This window comes from Centroberyx gerrardi, chromosome 2 (assembly GCF_048128805.1).
Source record: "Centroberyx gerrardi isolate f3 chromosome 2, fCenGer3.hap1.cur.20231027, whole genome shotgun sequence".
In the NCBI taxonomy this organism is placed as follows: domain Eukaryota; kingdom Metazoa; phylum Chordata; class Actinopteri; order Beryciformes; family Berycidae; genus Centroberyx; species Centroberyx gerrardi.
Window position 1 is genome coordinate 27,568,790 of NC_135998.1, and position 22,773 is coordinate 27,591,562.

Sequence of the window (22,773 nt, forward strand, 5' to 3'; positions counted from 1 at the left end):
TTTTTTTTTATGTCTCTCAGAATGACAGAAAGCGTTATTATGCCAGCAGCACTATCTCAGCATCCAGCATCCCCTCCCACTATCTCCTCAGTACCAACCTCCTCACCATACAGCGTAGTAAAACCCTCGCTCCGCCTCTCTCTCTCTCTCTCTCTCTCTCTCTCTCTCTCTCTCTCTCTCTCTCTCTCTCTCTCTCTCTCTCTCTCTCTCTCTCTCTCTCTCTCTCTCTCTCTCTCTCTCTCTCTCTCTCTCTCTCTCTCTCTCTCTCTCTCTCTCTCTCTCTCTCTCTCTGTAAATCCATATGAGAAAACTCATCAAGAAGAGGAGGCAAAATGATGATGCAATTACTGCCGGCAAAGCGGACCCTCTATGGCTATCGTTCAATCTAACAAGATGAGAAATAACCCATTTGCAGCACTTAACTACCGTTTACTGCCGCGCTGCTCGGCGCGCGGCGCTTATTAGTGATGAACACGAATAAACATTTCCTCTTGTAACCGCTTGATAGATGCAGCCCACTGCTGCCCATCTCAGTATGTCCCTCTGACTGTATGCATGTGCCTCAGAGGCTTGTATTCATGCACCATATGGGAATGCCTTCTAATAGATCTATTTTTGGCCCTTTATTTACCCTAAAGCAAAACAGCTGCACTTATTATGTGCGATACAATACAAATCCAATAGGCCTACTGCGCTGTGCCATTAAGGTCCATAATGATTACGTAATTCTATTATTCAGCAAACGTAGCCAAGAGTCAACGCTCAGCCGTTTTCGAGAATTATACGGTCACTGGAACAATAAAGCCAAGCACTATTACTGTCACACACATACAGGACATTACACTGACATGTTACATCCACCGCTGAAATACGTATCAGCTTCTATTTAGCCCTTTTGATTTATTGAATTCCTAGTGTGTCCCAGAAGAGCCCTCCTTGAGCACGAGAGGCTCTGCTATAATTAAGGCGCTGGTTGTCCAAGTGGTGCTGTGACAACACACAGTGGCCCGCTGTCGCCCTCTGGTGGCTGATAGACGGTAATGTCTAATAGTTCGCCACCAGCATCCCCCCTCTGCTGTGTGGTTACGGTACATTGAACACTTAATTGGCCAGACATTTCGCTGGCTACGAGATTTGCATGAAATTGAATGGTAACTCAACCTTGAAAGACCATGTGCCAAAACAAGCTGCATGATGGAGTGAGAGTATCAACTTCTGAAAGACTCCAAGGACTTGAGTTTGTGTCACCTTTATTAAAGACAAGTCAAACAAAGAGACACATATTCCAGTCTAAGGGTTGTTCTGTCACGCTCCAACGTGATCCCCTCTCAGTCGGAAAGCCACTCTGTAAGGTTTTGGTGACTGAATGCCCGCAAACACCGGTGTCAGGTCAGGGCTCGCCGCATCCTCGGGCCACGCGAACACGAAGTGACGTAGAAGAGTGACCAGGATGAGGAAGAGCTCCATGCGCGCCAAAAGCTCCCCGAGACAAACACGAGGACCTGGTGGTCAGGAGGAGAGGTACGACTGATTATCAGGGGCATCTCAGTAGCAACCCCCACCCTCTGTGTGTGTGTGTGTGTCCCGCCCTGATACCTTACACACACCACATGACTGGCTGCTAAATTAGTTGATGAGTAGACCTGGCCACAGATGTAGAAGTTTGCTTATTAAACGTCAACTGCTGGCCGGAGGTGTGTAACGTCTGACGCTTTCTACACACATTTACATAATTCAGCACTAGTTATGCAAACACATCATTACTTACATAAGCCCGGGAAGAGACCTGCATATCAGCTGAAGGAGTCTTAAGCCGTCTGAGGAGAGTACCTGACCGTTATATAACTAGAGGCCCGGCTGAGATAAAAGGTGAGGTAAACTAGTGCAGTGGTTCTCAACGTGGGGTCCGGGGACCACCAGGAGTCCTTGAGGGGGTTCCAGGATGTCGCCAGCAAACTGATGAATTATTAAACCTCACCATTATTTCATTTACCAGAAGTTAACACAATTAGAGAATGTAGAAGAAAAGACTATTTTGATCATAGTTTCTCTGTTATCTCTCTACCTACAATACAGATAGTCATGTAATTCTGGGCAAAATCATATCTAGCAATAAAAATATTCTCAGATTTGGGTCAGGGAGACAAAATGATGCATCAGTGCTTCAGGGACAAAACTAGAGCGGTGGTAATATAGTGGTTAGAGGAGCAGGCTTGTGACCGGAGGGCTTCCAGTCCAGATCCCCAGGCTGGCTTGGAAAATCTGGTCATCAAACCGCTGTTGAGGCGCCCATGAGCAAGTAACCGAACCTCCATTACTGCTGAGTGGGCAACAGCAGAGGACTGTGGCCGCACTGGGCAGCTCCCTGATACGAATGTGTGTAATTATAAGAGTGGGAGAAAGCATGGAGCTGCAGAGAGCATGCACGCTCAGGAAAATTCTTCTTCTTCTGGATAAATGAAAATCTTACCAGCAGAAAACGCCAGGAAGGCGTCAGGCTTCACAAACCGGCCATCCTCATCTAAGAAGTGGCCGGGGTAGAAGTCATTTGGCCGCTCCCAGTTGGTGCTCTCGAACAGCACAGAAGTAAGGTTGGTAATTATGAGGGTGCCCTGCGCCAAAAAGACATTTTGGAGAAGGAAAACGAAAAGCAACAAGGAACGAAAGACCAGCGGGATAAAATTAAGAAAGGAGAGAAGGGGAAATGACGAGGGGAAAAAGAGAATAAATGACAAATGAAGGATAAACGCCAAATTCATGAGCATGCATGTTGAGAGCTTAAGGTCAATGACATGTGCAGACTGTGTGTGTGTGTGTGTGTGTGTGTGTGTGTGTGTGTGTGTTCCTTTCTGCCCCGCATGCATACACATGTCTCTATTCAGTAATGTCATTAATAACCCTGGGTATGTACTGTAGACCTTCAGAGAAATTGTCCAGATGCTGCCTGTATGCTCTATATGCCTGAATGCCTGTGTGTGTGTGTGTGTAGTGTGTGTGTATGTGTGTGTCTACCTCAGGGATGTCATAACCCATCAACTCAGTATCCCTGGTGGTGGCATGAAACACCCCGAGTGGAGCGATGTTGGCGAGGCGCTGCGTCTCGTGAACGGTCGCCATCACAAAGGGCATCCTGTGGCGGTCCTCGAACGAGACGCTCAGACCCTGCCCCAGGACCCTGTCTATCTCTCTCTGACACTGGGCTGGAGGGATGGAAAGAAAGAGGCGGGAGCGAGAGAGGGAGGGAGGGGTGAGAGGAGACAGAGACAGGAGGAAAAAAACGGGAAAAGAGGGATTCACAGAGATATAGAGAGAGAGATACAGAGAGAAAAATGAAGTAGAAGAAGAGAGAGAGTTACGTTAATGTGATTTTTCCTTGAAGACCCTATCGCCATATAACTTACTAATACTAATTGCTATGATGTATTCTATGAATTTAGGTTAAAAAAAATCTGTCAGCCTAAAAATCTCCCTCTTCCACAAATAAAATGCTGTTTAGATGGGTTTACCCTCCTCTGCATCCCCGCCTGTATGTATGTATGAGAGTAATTTGCTTCTACGCACCGATTACTAGTGACAAGTGCTGCTGAGGTGGCAATAATCAGCTCACCCTGTTTGTGGCTGTGTGTGGCCAGGTAGAGTATGGCAAAGAGGATGCTGTTTGAACTGGTGTCAGTCCCGGCAAAGTGGAGGTCCAGCAGCAGCATCACCAGCCTGTCCTCCTCCAGCACACAGCCGTCCGGCCCCTTCTGGGACGGATAGTGACATGGAGTGGACAGGGTCACACTTATACATTCCATAGATGCTTAAACAAGATGGTTTAGGTAGGTATTGTTATTGTAAAATCAATAAAATAAATGAATCCTTCTCAAAAACATACACATCACATACATACACATACATACATCAGTCCTTGTCAAAAACACACACCACGTGCACACAAACACCTTCTCCATCTCGTCCAGATAGCAGTCTACGACGTCCCGGGGCAGTCCGGGAACGCGTGTGAGTTTGTGTTGGTCCACTATCGCCCGGGTGTGCATCTTCAAATTCCTGCAGTTCTTAAAAACCTTCTGGAAGGGCAGCGGCAAGCGTCTCAGGAGAGGAAACGTATCATAAATCTATGGAAGTCAATAGAGAGTGACGGTGTAAATACAAAATACAACCCTCATACAGTTTTCTAGCAGGTAGAGCGTCTTTTCCAGGTGAACTCACTGCAGTCCAGGGTCCGTTGGCGATCTGTGCGTTTTCCTTGAAGCTGCTGATGATGAAGGAAAGCACTTTGTCCTCGTAGTCATAGCGCTGTCCAAAAAGGACAGAGCAGATGATGTTGGACGCGGCGCTGTGGATCAGAGACAGAGGATCCACCGGTGTGCCTGACAAAAACAAGAAGAATTTCAACATGCTGCTCGGAGGACCTCACTTGGGATTCGATGGCTTATTTACCCAGACTCTTCTCCAGGCAGTGACAGATGTGAGCGGTCTCCTCCAGGATCCTCTCCTCCATGGATCTTTTCCCAAGACCAAAGTTTTTCATGGCGGTCAGGGCAAACCGTCTGTGCTCCCTCCACACCGCTCCATAGCTACCCATGATCAGCCCTGGGGAGGGGGGGAGGGGGGGGGTACAGTCAAGCTGAACCTCAGCACTGAGTTTTTTGTTCCTTCGCTGACACCTGCAATTACATTTCAGCCTTTAATACAAAGGAGGTGGTTTATTGCAAAAAAAAAAAAAGAAAAGTAAAATGCTGCATGAGTAGAATTGACCAGGAGTATTTTTGGCATGATCTCCATGGCTTGAAGGAAGCATGAGCATGTCTTGTCTGGAGCAGCTCCCCTCGGGACAGGCAGGTGACGGGGCAGTGTCTGGGTGGAGGGTGAACTGTTTGAATCAAGCACCAAGGCCTTTTTAAAAGAAGCGCAACTGAATTAGATTGGGTTGGAAACTGATGAGAAGGTGGAGAAAAGTTTAGACTCTTAGTTGAATTGTAATTACTTTTTTTGTGTGCTTGTACTTCTTGGGAGTATTTTTAAATCGGCAATTTGACTTTCATTTAAGCATGTTTTGACTCGAGCATTATGTTTTGTTCCGTTTTAAATTGCCTCTGTTCAGAGTACACAGTTTGTAGGTTCTCCATTGGCATCGCATCAGAAACCGGCCAGTGTAGGAGTGATGAGCGAGGGAAACACGGCTGGAGAAAGTCAGTGGAAGTCAGAGTATGTTGATGGAAAAAAAGAGGGATGGTCTGTGCAGAAACCTCCTCCAACATTACATTTCTGTGATCATGCACTTTATTTGTAATTTCTTTTTTTCTCCATTAAACAAATCTAGTTCTTTACGTTCCAACCTAACCTTGGCACTTTGTCCTCTCGTCCTTTTTGCATTACATGGGAAGGGCAGGAGACAATTTTTTTTATTTTGATTTAATATCATCCATTTGTTTGTCAGATAAAAAATATATTTTTCGTCATGGCAGGAAGGTCAAGCCATATCATCCTTTATTTCATGAATTCCTGGATGTTTCTTTATGATGTTGAATAAAGCATTAAAAAGGCAACTTCATAACTTCTGGACTGAATATACATCATTTCTGTAATGACCTCCATCTGTCAGACGCAACCCTTATTTGATAGACAATAGGTATTCTGATTGCACTTTTCTGTTTGTGTACTTTGTGGTGAAACAGTCTTAAGCCATGCTATTTCATAATCACTGTGGAAACCTGTTGCAAAAGTCCACAAACCCAGAAGCATGCGGTTGTACTTCAGCATGATTTCAATGGGAAGCTGCATGTAAAAATGTTACACACAACCTTTAATCATGCTACACTTTCTAAGGAGACGTACTAGAAAGTGTAGCCTACCTTTGTCCTCGGCCACATGGTTGAGCATCATGCCTTGTGGTCGTCCTGCAAAGTCCACCGCCCGGGTCACCAGAGCCTCCCTGACCGCCTGCAGGCCGTGGAGCACCACCGCTGGCCTCCAGCCCAGGAACAGGCTGTACACTTTCCCATAGCGCCTCGATAACTAGGAACCACAATATATCATAACAGTAAACCAGACTGTATATGAATGCTGATCATACCAGGATCACTGCCACGGACGCAGCACATACCAACAGCCTGTGACCCGACTCAGGAGTCGCCATAAACACACCGTACCTCATCCAGGTCTCTCACCGGGTTCTTCATGCTCAGCTGCAGCACATTCCCGAAGACTGGAAGAGGCTCCGGACCTGGTGGGAAATTCTTGGGCCTTTGTGGCTTCGGCAGAAGCATGAGGAGAACGCAGACGGCAACAATAAGAAGACAGATTGTTTCCATCATCGAGTGCACAGCTCCGCTCCGAGCAGCATCAAGCAGAGGCGATAAAAAAATGTGAATAAAATAGGAGTCCGAGGAATTATTATTTCTCTTCTTGCAAAATGTCATTATCCTCATTAAGCGCAGAGCTCAGGTCAGTTTCATTGTACCATGTCCCACGGGGTCGTGGTACAATTACAGTTGAAATGGGATTAGGATAAACTAATGCTGATCTCAGTTCAGTGCTTGAGGGCTTAATGGTGTCTAGACAAGGTCTAAGGTAATCCTGAAGAAAAGGCTGCACAATCAAGTTGCTCAACAAAACTGTGAAGGTTCCAGCGAGCTTTTAGTTTGAATTGAGAAGAAAAATAGAGAATCAGCAAAAAGGGATTCTTTTCTCATGAGATGTGAGCTTTTTCACAGGCTGTTAAAAAGATCACTCACATTGAAACCTCCTGGGACGTTTTGCCTTTTTGTCCATGGAGTCGGGCAGCTGGCCACGCATACCAAAGAATTTGTTTATGTGCATGAGAAACAGAGAACCACTTCTACAAATGTGCAAAACACACACAAAAAAAAAACAGCAAACGTAATATGAGGCATGAGCTAGCCATTTATTGTTATTGAGGAAGTTAACATGGTTAACTGCATTGAAAGTCATACAATACAATAAACCTCTTAAGCTTTTTGAGAGGTCCCCCTCTGTGTTACAGAGAGAAAGCTGTAGGAATATACATACAGTATATCTTATTGGCAAGTAGATATGTTTAGTAAGTACATTCTCCTCTACCAGGTATTCATGTACAATATACATGTTAAAAAATATAGTTTGTTTGCATTGCGATCACTGTTTTTCCTTTTTTGTTCAGGATGTTCAGGATGACAGAATTCACATTTAAGTGTTACAGGTTCTTGAATGGTGGTGGAACTAAAGAGCACTGGGTTTTTTTTTTAATAGCTATCACATACACATAGGCATATGCACAGAAGGCACATCTATGCATCTAAATTGCTTACATGATCAAATGGAAAGCAGTTTCATGATCTGGGAGGGAAAAATAAAAAAAAACAAGAAAAGACCAAGTATCCAGGAGCGCACGGCTGAAACGGCCGTATTCTCACAGCACACACACACACACACACACACACACACACACACACACACGTCCTCACACACACACACCACGAGACACAGAACACCACAAGCACTCCACGGAACGTTAGACGAGTACAAACAAAAACCATACGTTCTACAATAAATGGGGAAACTGCATACAGTACACCGCGCTGCAGAAGATCTCGTAACTCGGTCGGTGGATGGTCTTCACCCAGGAGGAAAAGAATCATTTCGAAGAACACTTATTAGCGGAGTCCTCTACTGAGCCAAGTGCACCGACAGTAGGAGGAGGCGGCCCTAAAACACTGATTTAAGGTCAATTTGTTTGTTCCCCGTGTGAAGCTCACAGAGGGGAGCAGAAAAGGCCGTTCGATCCTGGATCAGTGGTTGAAGAGAAGCTTGAGAGCTTTGTCCTCTCCTCGTCTCATAAATTCTGAGTTTGCGCTGTTACAACCGGTTCAATGGTAAGACTGCAGTTTCTCAAGGCGTTAACGACAGTGAGCGAATGTGCAGAGATAGGGAAAGGTTTGGCAAAATAAAATAGTTAGGCCACACATTTGAAATGAAGTCGGTGAGTGGAGTCTCACTAGAATAATGCATATACAAAACATCCGTTCTCCCTAAATACTGTAGTTGATGGTGAAGCATTTACTTCAGTATGAAGAAAAGTAGTTAAATGGTTTAGTGTGACAAACAGAAAGACAACATGAAAATACTTCTACCTAGTGGGTTTGGTAGTGAACCAGCCCCTGTGTAGAAGTGTGTGCACTTGTGTGTGCGCATGGGTGAGTGTGTGTGTATTCGTAAAGCTGGAGAGGGCAAACTATCGAGTCCAGCCGACCATCGTAGGGACTAAAATCTATAACAACCACAACAATGACTACTTATACTGCCAAAGCTCGGAGATGTGTGATTGCTTCTTAAAACAATGACTCTTAAAATTAAGTACATGTGGTGCTCACAATAGGCAATGGTACACAATAGGCAATTGTCTTTAAAAAAAGAACGAGAAAGAAAGAAAAATGGTAATATTATGCACTTGAAAAAAAAAAACTTAAAAAAAAAAAGTGTTTTTTTGGCAGCCGTGCGTCTGTGGCATTGCCTGCTAGGTCAACTGAGATACACAACAGAGACGCCCCTGAAACCATAACATGTCATCATAGTAACTTTGACACAGAAGTGCAGGAGTATAGGGGGTAAAACCAAACATGTGCCCCCCTCGAAAATCCTTTCTAACCCCTAGATTATATTATTACTTATATATCCATCAGGTGTATCAAGGCTTGACTGTAACTGCTATGCTGCTTAAAAAGTGCAGCATTAAGGACATTCGGCTTGAGCTCAGGAATGGTAACTAATAGATACTGAGTATCCCAAAAAAAACATAACCACGCAAATTAAACCCTCAGATGAACTTCAACAAAAAGTTAATTCATCCTCCTAACAACCTGAATGGGACTTTCTCTTCAAAGGCAGCTCTTGCGCAAAAAAAGAAAAAAAGAAAAAAGGAATTCATGTTTAGGGGTCAGTGGATTAGGAATCAACAGTAAATATGGAAATACACTACAATGCCAATAATTCTTCATTCAGTAACATTACACTATATAACACAGTGAAAACCTGACTTCGCATAATCACTGGGAAATTAGCCCCGTTTTTTGTCCGCAAATAAGGTCTCGTCCCCCGCCGCTTAGAAGGCTTAACGGGCCACAGGGAGACTTTTAATTGGCTGAGAAATGTGGATAAAATCATTTGTGGTTTTGGCACAGGCCTTTTTCTCAACAATCTCCTTACTTCCATCTAGAAACAATCTACATAGTTTTCCTTTGGTTAATAAAAAAACAACAAAAAAAACAGACAAAGTACATACAAAAATGAGAGATGAGCAAAAAGTTAGCTAGATTTTTCCCTCTGAGGAGAGCGCTTGCTAGTCGCAGCCCTTGTTGGGGTGAGTTTTAGAAAGGCTAAACCCAAACGGCGGTTTAGTAGGGGATTGTTAGGCTTCTCAAAGGCTCTTCTGACGATCACAGTGGTTTAGAATACAACTAGAGGGCAAATGTTCGTGTAGGATGAAGCGAGAGGAGGAGGACTCTAGTGTCCGGTCTCTCTCGCGTATTGTTTTTATGTGGTCTATTGTTCCATGTCATCGTCATGGTCAAGTCTCAGGCGTCAAGGTGTGGCTGGCAAAAAAACTATCAGGTATCAGGTTCCTAAAGGAGACAGAGGACAAAGAGTTGTTGTCACACGGAAAGTCCATATTAGCGTTTTTCTATGTGAGCGCCGTGTTGTCGCCTTTACCTGGAACTGGTGGAGCGCTGGGGTCAAAGTTGAATCTCATCTGTAGCTCTTCTGCTGTTGCATCAGACCCACGTTCTCATACACTCTAGAGCTGTCCTCCCTCATCCTGACACACAAACACACACATTGAGACACTTGAGAAACTACTGATACCGCTTTCTTGGGAAGGACACAAGAAAGCGATTTAAAATTGTTAAACGTCTGCGGTAGCATTACTCACTCTGTGCATGTGGGAGTAGGGATGGGAGTGCAAGGAGGCAAAGGGCTCTGCTCTCCTCCGGTCAAGTCCGACAAAGAGTACTTAATGTTGGTGTACTCGCGCCCTTTGATCTTACTCTTCTGCGGGGAGAGAGAATAAAGGAAGGTCAGGGGCGAGAGCAAGAACATGGGCGGGGGGGGGGAACAGACAAAGCGAGGCGCTGTCAGCTACACACCTGCTCCTCCTCTATGCGTCGCTGCAACGTTTCTATGTAGTGCTGCACGGCCATGTAGATGAATCTGTACTGGGCCTCGGTCTGCACCATCCCGGAGCGCTGAGAACGAACCATCTGGATGGTTTTTGGCACATCGATGTCACAGTCCACCCCTGCAACGGCAAACGTTATCATTTACATTGATATATCCTTAATATGTAGACATATTTGTGTGTATGAACCATGCAGGCTTACCTTTTTCTCTGATTACATCTATCAGGATGTCGATCACTATAAACGTTCCTGTTCGCCCGATCCCAGCACTGAAGGAAAGGAGAATGTCCTTGTGTTAACATGTTTACTACATGCCCACTGACAGTGACTCTGGTGAATGTGATGCCTGTGTGTGCGTACCTGCAGTGTACCGCTATAGGCCCGGCCTCCAGTATGCTCTCCTGTTTCAGATTAACCTCCTCCAAGAAGTCCAGCACACCGCCCGGGTCGGTGGGGACGCCATGGTCCGGCCAGGCCCTGAAGTGGTACTGCCAGACTGTGCGCTCTGTGTTCCCCTGCAATATGCAGATTAAAGACGCAGTATAACACACAGAGTATCCTACAAACTGCCAGAGAACTCCTAATACCATATGATCACCACCTCAATACATTAGTACTGTGATTCTTATGCGATGCTTTGTAACAATTGCAATTTAACACTGAGTTATACTGTGATTTCATGATATTTTTTTCCCATATGAATGCAGTAAAAAGCTTATAATTTGTGGATAAAAGATAAAATTAAAGGCTTTTCCACTCTTTTGAACATCTTTTCAAGGCTTCTATTTTTCTATTGTGGATTATCATTTGATAGAATATCATAAATTGGTTTTGAAACATGAAAAAAAATATTGATATCTTGTGTTGGTGTATCAATAGAATATTTTAGGGTATATTTTACAGTGTTCAGTTTGTAGAGCATATGGAAGCCCCATGGTGCTACAGTAATAAATATAGTTCTTTGATCAATTACTACTGAATAGTCAAAGATAAATTAAGCCATTCATAAAACAATTGAGTCAAAGTTTAAACGAGTCAATTAATAGTTCAAATTCAAAATACATTTCAAAGACCACATTCAGTGATAATCTGGATTTAGTTCATGAGCACAGCGCTTCTTTCATGCATCTGTTAAGTTCAGCTGGCAAAAAACAAGTCAGAGGCACAATGAGATGTCAGTCTACATGTTAAACTTAATTTCCATTAAGAGCGCCCACCAGTGGCCAAATGGTGAGACTGCATTCTGTCTATGAAGTAGTGCAGGGAGGAGCAAAGAATGGCAAAAAGAAAAGGCTAATGAAAACTTTACATCCACTGCAATCCTCTGCAGGAAAAAGCTCAGTTATAAGAGCGATCACTAACAAGACAGCATCATTACTCCCCCCCCCCCCCCCCCCCCCTTTTACTTAACAATTGAAAATAAATGCATTGGTTTAAAAATGTATTGATGAATGATGTGGGTCTGCCTGCCTATTTGCATATGAAATGCCCTGTCACGCTTATTTTGGATGGATTAAAAAAAAACAAACTCAAAAGGTTCTCAAATTTTAATTTCACCACTTTTTCAGGTCAAGAACCCCCAAACAGACATGCATTAGGTCACAGACACCCATATGATAAGGTTTTGTCCATTTAGATCCTACACACACTCTCACACTCGCACACACGTCTTACCTGTCCGACCTTGGACAGTTTGAGTTCTCTTAAGATGTAGTCATGCGCAGCCGTCTCTCTGACATTGCGAACACGCATGGCGCCGTACTCCTTCAGAGCCGACATCTCCGGCCAGTACTTCACACACTTACTCTAACGGAACACAAAAACATTTGTTGTGTATACATGACTTTCGCTTGTTGTATTTCAGGAAAAATCCACCCTCTCACACTGTTATATGTCATGAATCTGTGATGTTCAACACATTCCAGGAGTTATTTTGTGATGTAGTGTGGTAATTTGTCTTTTTGGTGTACATGCTTTCCCTCAACCCGCCTCACCTACTTCTACTTTAGTTAACGATTTCCTGCATTTCCCAGAATGCCTTGACAACTCCCAGAGAACAGCTGCATTGCATTCTGGTCTATTGAGCCTACTGTCAGTGGAGAAACTGGTCTCTCTGCCTCCTCTATGATGGATTTCTCCCTGTATGGCTGTTTAATGTCGGTGCAAAACGGAGAGTCTAGAAAGTAAGTTCTTGCTCTTTGATTTTGAAGGACTGACACCAAAACCTGATGTTTACTGTTGATGTTTTAGATAGATAATTTTTTTTTCTGCTATTAAGCTCCATTTCAGCTGCTGGAAGTATCTTGATATGTCGTCACATCGTCTACGTTTGGCCAGTTATCCACGGGAATAAGAAAAATACACCACCAAACAGCAAAATGGGTCCAGGAATGCAAGGTACATCGCCATTTCAACAGTGTTAAAGTGTTTAGGGTGGACTTTTACATCAACAAAATTACAATTCAGCACACTATTTAGCATTTCGGTTACCTTTCCCCTTTCCACCTCTTTGGTGGTCATGACAATAACCCGGGAGTTCTCCTGAAACACCATCCTCCAGAAGTCACTGATGGTGTTCTGCAAACAGCCCTGAGTGGCAATGTAGCACTTCTTCACCTTGGTGCTGTTACACTTTGACTCCAGCTCCGGCTACACACACACACACACACACACACACACACACACACACACACACACACACACACACACACACACACACACACACACACACACACACAGACCTGACAGTCAGTTGATCACTCATTATGAACAGAAAAGTGCAGCACAAGGACCACACATACTTGCCAGCTGCAGAATGGCTTTGAATACAATTATATGGCACAAGAACATCTGAGATAAGTCTGGAAACATTTCATTTACAGAAAAATTGTGTCCAATTTTGTGTGTGTGTGTGTGTGTCGCTTGAGGATGAAGTGAGTTTACCATGATGGCAGTTACTACCATGATGATATTGGCGTTGATGTAGTCGGAGCCCGGCTCGTTTGTGTCCCCGTCGTTCAGCACCACGCGCGTGTGGTCGACTGGAGAGAGAAACAAAAACAGTACAGACGGTTACAGAGAGAGAGATACTCATCAGTGCTTTGCCTTTACAAAATCCCCTCAGGTGATAACTGAACTGTCAGAATGAAAAGCGGTTATAGCGAAAGAGCAATCAAGGTTTCTCACAAGGCAGGATGTTCTTGTATCTGTTTTTGTTTTTGTTCTCCGCTCTCTGGCCCTCCTTGCGACTGTAGAGCAGCTTGCACTCCTGTTGCTGCAAGGTCTGGGTGAGAAACAAGAGTCAAATATCAGCATGCCGTTTCCAACCGACAACACTTAACACATCTTCTGTCTCGCCGCTTGATAATGTATTTAGTATGTTCGTGTTTACTAGTAACTAAGCGAGGATGTACGCGTCGAGGCTAAGTTGTTTCATCCGTCAGAGGTCAAGACGGATGAGCAGCGGAGAAGGAGAATGAAAATACTGTATCAAGGCCACAAAAGCTTGACCGCTCACCTCGAATTCTTCCCAGAAGCCCTGCTTGACCTTGTCTGTGGCCTCTGCTAGTTTGCTCAGCTCCCGCACTCGACTTTCAATCTCTGCAGCGTTAATACGAGTAGTGTTCAGGGGCTGGGGAGGAGAGCGGGAGTCAGCAAAGCCATCTTCATAGAAAAAAAAACATAGATCTGAGACGGCGTAGGACTTGCAGGTACCTGTTTGAGCTGAAGCACGGTGCCCAGGGTCTCCACCATAGGGTTCTTTTTGTAGTGCTCTACCAAGTCAGTGAGCGAGTCGAACTTCTCCCCTCCGCCCACGTCGTACTTCAAGTCATGCTAAAATAGAAACCACCACGTTAGCGACAGGCGAAACACACCGGTCTCATGCAGCTATCGCAACTTTCGCATGCTAAAAACGTCGCTGGCTGTCACTTTCCAAAATAAACCGTAGAACAGTAAGAAAGAACATCTTCTGGAGCGTTGTCAGAGTAACAAGCTGTTCAGCAAAGAGTCTGATTCCAAATATGCCACTGCCCAGCTTATTTATAAACCCAAGACCACACAAAGGTCTAATTATAGGCTAGTACATCCCATCATATAATCAGTATAAATCAGTGTCACACCATTCCAGAAAATGTAACAATCTCAAATTAGCGCTGAGGCATTTCAGACAGCCACAGGCATTAAATTAATACTTTTACCGTTCAACACCCATCTGTAACATTCTGAGGTGATGAAGACAGAAAGACAGAGGCAATGAGAACAGAGGAGCGGATGAGTGTATCACCTGGCAGCGGATCATGACGTGAGTGACTTTGGGTTTGCTGTCGCTGCTGTCCGTCTTGTCGTCCCCCGTACGGACGGACAGGACAAAATCCCCGGGATGGCTCTGGCTCTCCCTCACCAGGAAGCTGCCGTTCTTCCCTTTCTCTGTCAGCAGCTTCTCCGCCTCTCTGCCCGACAAGTGCCCATGGAACCACCTGCCAAGAGATACGCACTGGTGAAATATTGGCCTCAGCTCACTAAAGAGTATGTCACGTTACACAACATTTACTTGAAAGTTCCTTTTAGCAACAAGGAACTATTTTTTTTATTGTTGGAGGGACAAAAAAAGCAATGCAGCTTCCTCCCCACTGCTCCATTTTCAAACTAGATGAAGCCAAGGCTGACTCCTGCACCAATTGAGAAACTTTCTCAAGTTTGGCTTAGCTTTGCAAGAGTGTAAATTAACAATGCAATACCTGTAAAACAGTAATTTTCTACAACACAGGCAACAGTGAGTTGTAAAGTGAGAGTTTAGTTTTCTCCCAGTCCAACCAGTATGCCCCAAATGCATCGTATTCTCAAGTAGACTTCACAGCCTCAACACAAAACTCTAGCTAACAATGCAATCCTTTACTATGGCATACAAGTTAAAAAAAAAGGCAAAGTAATTGAAGTGAATTTAAGAAGTGGTAACAATAACTGATAATGGCATGAAATCAATAAGCAGAATCTGAAGTAGAATTGGTAACATCCAAACAACTGAATACATTCAACACTGAACAGACATTGAACATTTAAGCAGACAAACGTAACATCCAGCTTCACAGCTCACCTCTCTGAGGTGGGGTCCGCACAGTTGAGTGGATACTTGAGCTCAATAACATCTCCATTTTTCTCTTTCAGTTGCCCGTGATGCTCCATGTAATACTGCACCAGTTCTGCCAGAGTGGCAAACTTCTCCCCGCCATAAAGGTCATAGTAGTCCCCTGTGTTTTGTATCTTAATGTGGGTGACAGCTCCATTCCGCCTGCAGAAAAGCACATTTAGAAAAGCGTCATCATCATCAGCGGCAGGCAACACATCACAGACAGACTACAGTAGGTGGCTTATATTCCTGCATCAATGCTAAAATGCAGCGCTGAAGTGATACTTTTTTGATTGTGTGTTAGGGAACACTGTCGCTACACCAAATAATTGTCTTGGTGCAACTTCCTTAGTGCCAGTGATGATATCTTTGCTAATATGCACTAATCCAACCAATCAAACTTCAGACTCAGTATACTAACTACACTGCTGCTCCAAATGTATCGATGCGAGTCAGAATGAATCCACACCGAGTCAGAAAATGACTCAAAAATATCCAACTAAGCTGTCTAGAAGTCTAGATGATTTATCATTGCTTCATTATGCATGCATTGTATCCTCCTGGCCTTTCTGATACACGGTGCATGTATTATGAGTTAAATGAGACGAAAAGATAGTTTAGCTGTGAGTCACGTGTTCCACTAACAGCATGACAAAAACATAACAAATACTCAAAGGCAGTGCAACAGCACTTGAAAATATATTGAATATATATTTACCTTTTGCTTACAGAGATTTTATGTTGTCAAATATAGATCTTAAAGGAAAACACTAAGTTTCTGTTACACAGTCCCACTGTTCAACTTGCCCATTAAGTGAGAAGAACATACACACCAAAATCATCCACAGGTCCCTGGTGGATCATTTAACATACACTATGTTGAGTGTTAGTAAGTGAGTAGCATGATCTCAATTGAGCATGTGTGGGCCCGACAATGAGTTTCATCAATGGCACAGAAAAAAGTTGGTGCTACTTAAATTTAAGTGGGGGTTCCTACATTTTTACAGGCGCTCCTAACATTGAGTTTGGGAGCACCAGTGCTACCAAGTAAGAAAGTTCATTTGTAAGCCTGAAATGGCTGTTGACACAGATGCTGTATTGTATTGTAGACTACAATGTATACTATATTGTATTGAATACCACACTGAATGCCACCACTCACCGTACTGAGAGAGTGAAGTCCCCCGGGTTACTCTTACTGGGCCTGGCCAAGAAGCTCCCATCCACTCCACGAGTCAACAGGAGGTTTTCAGCCTCCACACCTGTGATGTTGGGGTGGAACCACCTGACAGAGGAAAACAACTTAGTGGGGTACATGTGTCGTTACAAGTCCAGCCTCTCCCCACAGTATCAGGACACATTGTGCTATACAATAGTCCATGTAATTCAAAGACAGAGATGACAGAGTAATGGCACGAAGTGAAAATATCAGTTAAAGTGAACGCACAGACCTAGTCCTTTTGGGGTTTGACAGCAGTTCATAACACAGCAAACATTTCCAATAGGCTTACAATGGCCACAGTCAGTGGGTAGCTAGCTTCAACTTCACTTTCTGCTAGTTCAAATCTGTGAATACTGTGTTAGATAGCCTTACTTGATTCACGGCTGTGGCACAGTGTTAACTGAACATCATCTGACTGGGCTGTAAGTTACCGGTATACTTGATGGACCCTTGGTGATGTAGTCACTGGCTAGTTATCCCATCCTTTAGTTAATTCCAGAAGTCCCGGGCATAGTCAATGCTTGTTTACCAACAGACTAGCTATCAAAACAGCCAAGCTTAATTAGCTAAGCTAACGTTATCACCAGACATTGTTTTCCAGCCCCCTTACCTCCGAGATGTCATTTTTTCGTTCCTCACTTCCTCGCCAGGAGTTAGCAATAGCTACAACTAGCTGGCTAACGTTTCCAACTGTTTCAGTTTTCTATCACAGGATAAAACGCCTCATCGGTCCACACCCGGTCAAAACGGGCACCGAAATCTAGGCATTGACGGCAAATTTTAATAACGAGAGCTACAAAAAGTCTCTAGGCCTCGGCCCCGGAGACTTCAGAGCAAGTCGATTATTGGACGTCACCAAACATGCGACAAAATACAGGGTGCGTAGGTTTTGTCACCCTGGGTAGCCGCCGTCCGCTGGCGCTTTTCCCTTTGTAATGAAACCAGAGAGCTTTGGCCATCCGGCAAACAGAGTGATATAAATTAAAGAGGCCTATCACTTTCACTCCGCGCATGCGTATTAAGGCACAGTCTTTGTGGACAACTCGCGGTGCGTTCGGGGTTTTATCGATTGTCGTAAATTGGTAAATTCCCGAGTTTACCACTGGGAAGTTGCAGGGAAACCTCTTTTAAGCTGTAAAGTGGTAATTATTCACCTCTATTTGCTACCAGTACGGTCCATATCCTAACAAAAGTCGGAAAAATACCTCTAAAATGTCACCTAACTGAGAGCTCAAAATCGGGGAGTCGGAATTTTCTTTGAGCCTCATTATTATTCATTAGGGTCAAGAGAGGAAGAAACAGACAAGAGGAAAATCCCGCACTCCGTCATTCCGTCGTTACTCGAAGACAGCGCAGACGGCTGCTGCTTTGGCTGAAAGTCAACTGGATTGTCAAAGATTTGGTGTAGTGTTTTTTTGTTGTTTTGGGGGGTTTTTCAGTTTCTTTTTTTTAAATTTTTTTTTACCTAAGATACCCTTCATCTCCAACATTTTATAGAATGTGGTATTAAAGCAACTCCTACAAGCAGAGAAAAGAAACTGCTTTAAAATTTGCAAACATCATTGAAACTGCTCCTCTCAGGAATACTAACGACCCGATGAATGCAGTGCTGCTTGAATTGTAACCTTCACCACCATCAATCATGCTATATTGAGAAATTCTGTTGGTGTTTCTGGGACTGCCTAGTCACTGGCTCTCATCTTAAACAGAAAATGTGAAACATTTCAGTGTCTTTTGGTCATTATGTTTCTACCGCTTCGTTGATTATGCGTGGTGTGCCTCACGAGGTCAAGGGTCAGTCCTTGGGCCAATAGTGTTTTCTTTATATATGTTAGGCATATGATCTATACTTTTGACTTGTCTTGGCAGAAAAAATGACTATTGAGACACATCACACATAATTAACACACAATTAAGATTTTTTTTTTTGACTGGTTAAGTGAGAAGCAGTTGGGCACACTATCAGCACTTTTCGTTGTTATGCTGATAATACTCAGCTGTATCTTTCAGTTACACCAAATGCCTCAGCCTCAGGAATTATGTCTTCATTCTCTCCTGTTGCACTTTGTCTTCGCTCTCTAAAACTCCTATTGCTACCCTATAGCTTAATGTCACTATTATTGTTATTTCATTGACCAAAAGGTAATACCTTGAAATAATGTATAAGAATTAATATTTTGATCGTAGGTTTCACTCTCTTCACTCTTCACCCCCAACTATAATAAAAATAGCTATGTAAATGTTCTAAATCAACAGTGTCTGGATGTCTGTCCCTAGCAACACTTACACCTGCATGTGGGAAACACTGTTTGTACTGTCTAGATTATTGCTGCATGTGTTCCTTAAAAAGTCTTTTGAGAAAAAAAATGTGCAGATTGATTTATAGCATTGATTTGATTTGAAACGTAAATGGGATTTTCAAACTGATTGATTTAATTGACTCATTTAAACTTTAACTTACTCCTTAATTACAGTATAACTATACATTGCTTGATTTATCTTTGGCTATTCAATAGTAATTGATCAAAGAACTAGAACTAATCCATATGATAGGGCGTCCGTGACATGAAAAAGAGTGTGAATTGCTGTGTAGTAGGTCTACTTTAACTGATGACGCTAAACAAGTGGGGAGCGTCATGGGTTGACAACAAGGAGGTTTTATGATCACAGGCTTTGCGCCACGCACTCACTAAGTTTGGCCCTCGTTGTTCGCCGTCTAAACCCGTACGTGGCAGTCAGAGAGCAGTGCAGCTCAGTGCGCTGATGCTGGTGCGGCAGCTATCCTGCAAGTACTCACACTGTCAACATTTAGCTCTATAAACTGCTGTCCTGGTACTTTGTATATGCATGCCGCTGGGATATACTGAAGCAAGGATACTCATTAACTCCACACATTGCGCGTAACACTAGCTAGTAAAAAACGAAACATGTTTACGGTGTCGGAGCTCGTTGTCCTGCTGGCCGTCTTGTCTGCCACTGCGTCCGGCTACTTCGTTAGCATAGACGCCCATGCCGAGGAGTGTTTCTACGAGCGGGTCAACTCCGGGACCAAGATGGGCCTTATGTTTGAAGTCGCTGAAGGGGGTTTCCTGGATATCGACGTTGAGGTGAGATATTACGCTGAGATGATAAACTAGCCAGCTAAGTTGGGCAAATAGGTGGGTTTTCCCTTTTTAACTGAAACTGCGGTGTGTACGGCCTGTTAGCCGGTGCTGTCTGCGCAATGTTAAGAGAGGCTAACCAACCAAACTAGCAACTGCCCGGGCTAATGACTTTCAACTCAGTGTCGGCTGTAAAACAGTTTAAACTACGGATTAAATTATTGGAATATCAACACATTAATAGATTTGCTTTCTGGTCAAAAGTAGATGTGACATTGTTCATTCAGTTATTTCTTGAAACGATACAGGAAGTGCAACGTTAGCGCTAGCTTAGTGTCTGGCTAAGTAATGCTAACTGAATCTTTAGCTAATCAGCTGTTTTACCAGTTCAGCTTGATCCTAAAACTGAAGAAGGCTGGGCCTCGTTTAACTAGCTATCTGGTTACATGCTGCTCTATTCTAAGGTGCATATTTGAATACGTTTTGTGTAGTCTGATGTTGCCATATGTTGCCAACAAGCCACCACTTCCTGCATGATATGTACTGCTGCATTGTTATTTAGTTGGATATGTTTCTGACACTCTTGTGTTCCTTGCAGATAACAGGTCCTGATGGTAAGCAGATTTACAAAGGCGACAGAGAGTCCAGTGGAAAGTACTCTGTGGCAGCACACATGGACGGAACCTACAAGTTCTGCTTCAGCAACAAGATGTCCACGATGACACCCAAGATCGTCATGTTCACCATCGATATTGGAGAGGCACCTAAAGGCCAAGACATGGAGACGGAAGGTAGACACAGGATGTGCTTATGTGTGTGTGTGTGAGAGAGAAAGAAACTCATGTCATATCCTTTTGTCTGTTTCAAGATTAATCGTACAGACCAGTTTACTTTTTGTACTCTGCTGTTTTATTGACCTTCTTTCACTGCTTGTGTTAGTCTCTTCCTTTTCTTGACTTTATTCTGGGCACTCTTCTCCTCTTTGTAGGTGGTGACAGCTGGGATGGTAGGGCACAGGGCAGGCCGCAGCAACACTACTGTTGTGAAATAGACTTTTGGCGTGTGATGCACTGCAGAGCTTTCTCTAACCAGTCTTGTTTCCCTCGTGTAAACTAATATTATGTACCGCTACTACACTTATTACATGTAGGCAGTAAACCCTTGTGTTTGTGAATGGTTTGAGGACTTTCACAGTGAGAAAAGATGGTCCTGTTTCCCCGGTGATGGGATGTTGCTCTTTCATAAAGCATGGGACTCTGCATAAATCACTAAGTGTGAGAATGTTATGCATGCATTCCATATGCATGTTTTTTTGCGCCAGGCTTGTGTTGTGACTTATTGTTGATGGGGTGTTGTTCGCCTGTTTCAGCCCACCAAAACAAGCTGGAGGAGATGATCAATGAGCTGGCAGTTGCCATGACAGCTGTCAAGCATGAGCAGGAGTACATGGAGGTCCGCGAGAGGATACACAGAGCAAGTGAGTCCCCCGGCCAATGAGAGCTGCTGCTGAGAGCCAGTTTGTCATGTTTGTTGTATCTGTGTGAATTTGCATGTTTACTCAGCCTGCCTGTTTTTCTCCTCCCAGTCAACGACAACACAAACAGCAGAGTGGTGCTCTGGTCATTCTTCGAAGCCCTCGTCTTGGTGGCGATGACACTCGGACAGATCTACTACCTGAAGAGGTTCTTTGAAGTACGGCGGGTGGTGTAGTGCGGTACATGATCCCTCTGTGTGCGCCGCCGTTTCTCCAACACCAAGACAGTTATTTACACTTTGGAAACGAGACTGTCAGTTTTCAGTAAAAGCCTAAATACAATTGGATCTCAAATATGTTTTTGTTCACCTGTTACCCATCTGGTCCCATCTTTATAAATGTGGTTATTATAGTTGTACATTTTGAATGAAAGGCCAAAACATTCTTGGATTGATGTCAGTTTTGATTAGCATTTTTCTCATTTAAATAAGTTGTTCAATTTGTTTTTCTACATTGTTTGCTAACAACAGTTAACCACCAATCACTTGCCAGTGCAGTTTTATGTATGTGTGAATGACTGTGGCTCATAATTTTAAGTAAAGTCAATGAGATGAATATGACTTATACATACACACTGATGGATAGGCATGTCAGGAGTCACCACAGGAGAATGTATCCCTTATTAACCTGTCTATGGGACCCTTTTCCAATCATAAAAATGGCAGACGCAGATACCGGGGTCCCAACCAAGTGAAACAATGCCCAGGTAGATATGTCAACGCTGTACACTGTGTAATGGTCTGCAACAACTAATTGCACTCCAGGCGAATAAGTCTCTAAATATCTGAAGGATTTTCATTGCAGCTGGTCTTAGAGGGAAACTGTACAGCTTCTAGCTCTTTTTGTTGTTGATTCATAGAAACCCATGCCACACAACGCTTCTGTGGATGTTTTTGTTAATAGGCAATGCGGGGGAAACTGTTTGACTCCCTCTGTAGTTCAGAAAGGTAACAATAGGCCAGTGGTTTGTCATCTTTGGCCTGCGAATTCACAAGTCGATTAAGTTTCAGCCACAGTTTAGTGTTCCAACTAGGCAACAAGCCCTTGAAGAGTTGAGGCAGTGTTGGTGTTGGGCTGGATTTTAAACTGAACTGTTCAGGTTGTAACTCCAAAGCCAGGGTAGAGAAATACTGAAACACATGTTACATGGTGATTGATGCTGGGTGGGGGGGGGTGGGGGGGGGTCTGAAACCTAATGACTGCTGTGTGCTTTAGTTGCTTCTACTATAGTAATTTTGTTTGGGTTGGGGATTTTAAGTTATGTGACGTTAAGCAGATTTGTACTGTTTATTTTTCCTGGAGCATATCCAGTGGGATGCAACATTTGGACATTGAGATGCCTTTCAAATTAATATCTTTTTTTCCCCCCCGAGCTAAAGAATTGTGTCCCAAGGCATTACCTACACATCCAGCACACATCTGCAACAACAGAAATGTTGCATGTTATTGAATATGCCCCAATTTTGTACTTAACAACTTCTGGTGAGCTCAGGCAGGTATAACTGCTCTGTACACAATCTCTCCTTTGTGTGATTAAAAACAATCTGATCAATGGATCTGTACAAATGTGGAATGTTTGTGGAAAATTCCCCAGGTTTCATAATAAATCC

At 43.7% G+C, this 22,773-nt stretch overlaps 3 protein-coding genes across 3 annotated transcripts; 1 reads left to right on the forward strand and 2 right to left on the reverse strand.

Moving 5' to 3' along the window:
- Positions 1-1,249: 1,249 nt before the first annotated feature.
- Positions 1,250-6,320, reverse strand: LOC139911404 (cytochrome P450 2C3-like). The gene is made up of 9 exons (XM_071898935.2): positions 6,156-6,320; positions 5,859-6,021; positions 4,444-4,596; positions 4,213-4,373; positions 3,945-4,118; positions 3,608-3,746; positions 3,013-3,200; positions 2,471-2,612; positions 1,250-1,502 (listed from the first exon to the last, which is right to left on the reverse strand). Exons 1-9 carry the CDS (start codon positions 6,318-6,320, stop codon positions 1,306-1,308), a joined length of 1,482 nt encoding a protein of 493 aa, XP_071755036.2. The 3' UTR covers positions 1,250-1,305.
- Positions 6,321-6,891: 571 nt separating this feature from the next.
- ptpn11a (protein tyrosine phosphatase non-receptor type 11a) lies at positions 6,892-17,360 on the reverse strand. Its single transcript, XM_071898908.2, has 16 exons — positions 17,139-17,360; positions 16,469-16,591; positions 15,274-15,468; positions 14,464-14,656; positions 13,893-14,012; positions 13,696-13,809; positions 13,365-13,461; positions 13,122-13,219; positions 12,669-12,827; positions 11,853-11,984; positions 10,539-10,693; positions 10,380-10,447; positions 10,146-10,297; positions 9,932-10,050; positions 9,712-9,817; positions 6,892-9,623 (listed from the first exon to the last, which is right to left on the reverse strand). The coding sequence occupies exons 1-15, from the start codon at positions 17,150-17,152 to the stop codon at positions 9,748-9,750; spliced, it is 1,809 nt and encodes a 602-aa protein (XP_071755009.1). The 5' UTR covers positions 17,153-17,360; the 3' UTR covers positions 6,892-9,623; positions 9,712-9,747.
- Positions 17,361-19,280: 1,920 nt separating this feature from the next.
- Positions 19,281-22,717, forward strand: tmed2 (transmembrane p24 trafficking protein 2). The gene is made up of 4 exons (XM_071898952.2): positions 19,281-19,635; positions 20,228-20,420; positions 20,999-21,106; positions 21,215-22,717. The coding sequence occupies exons 1-4, from the start codon at positions 19,456-19,458 to the stop codon at positions 21,337-21,339; spliced, it is 606 nt and encodes a 201-aa protein (XP_071755053.1). The 5' UTR covers positions 19,281-19,455; the 3' UTR covers positions 21,340-22,717.
- Positions 22,718-22,773: the final 56 nt, after the last annotated feature.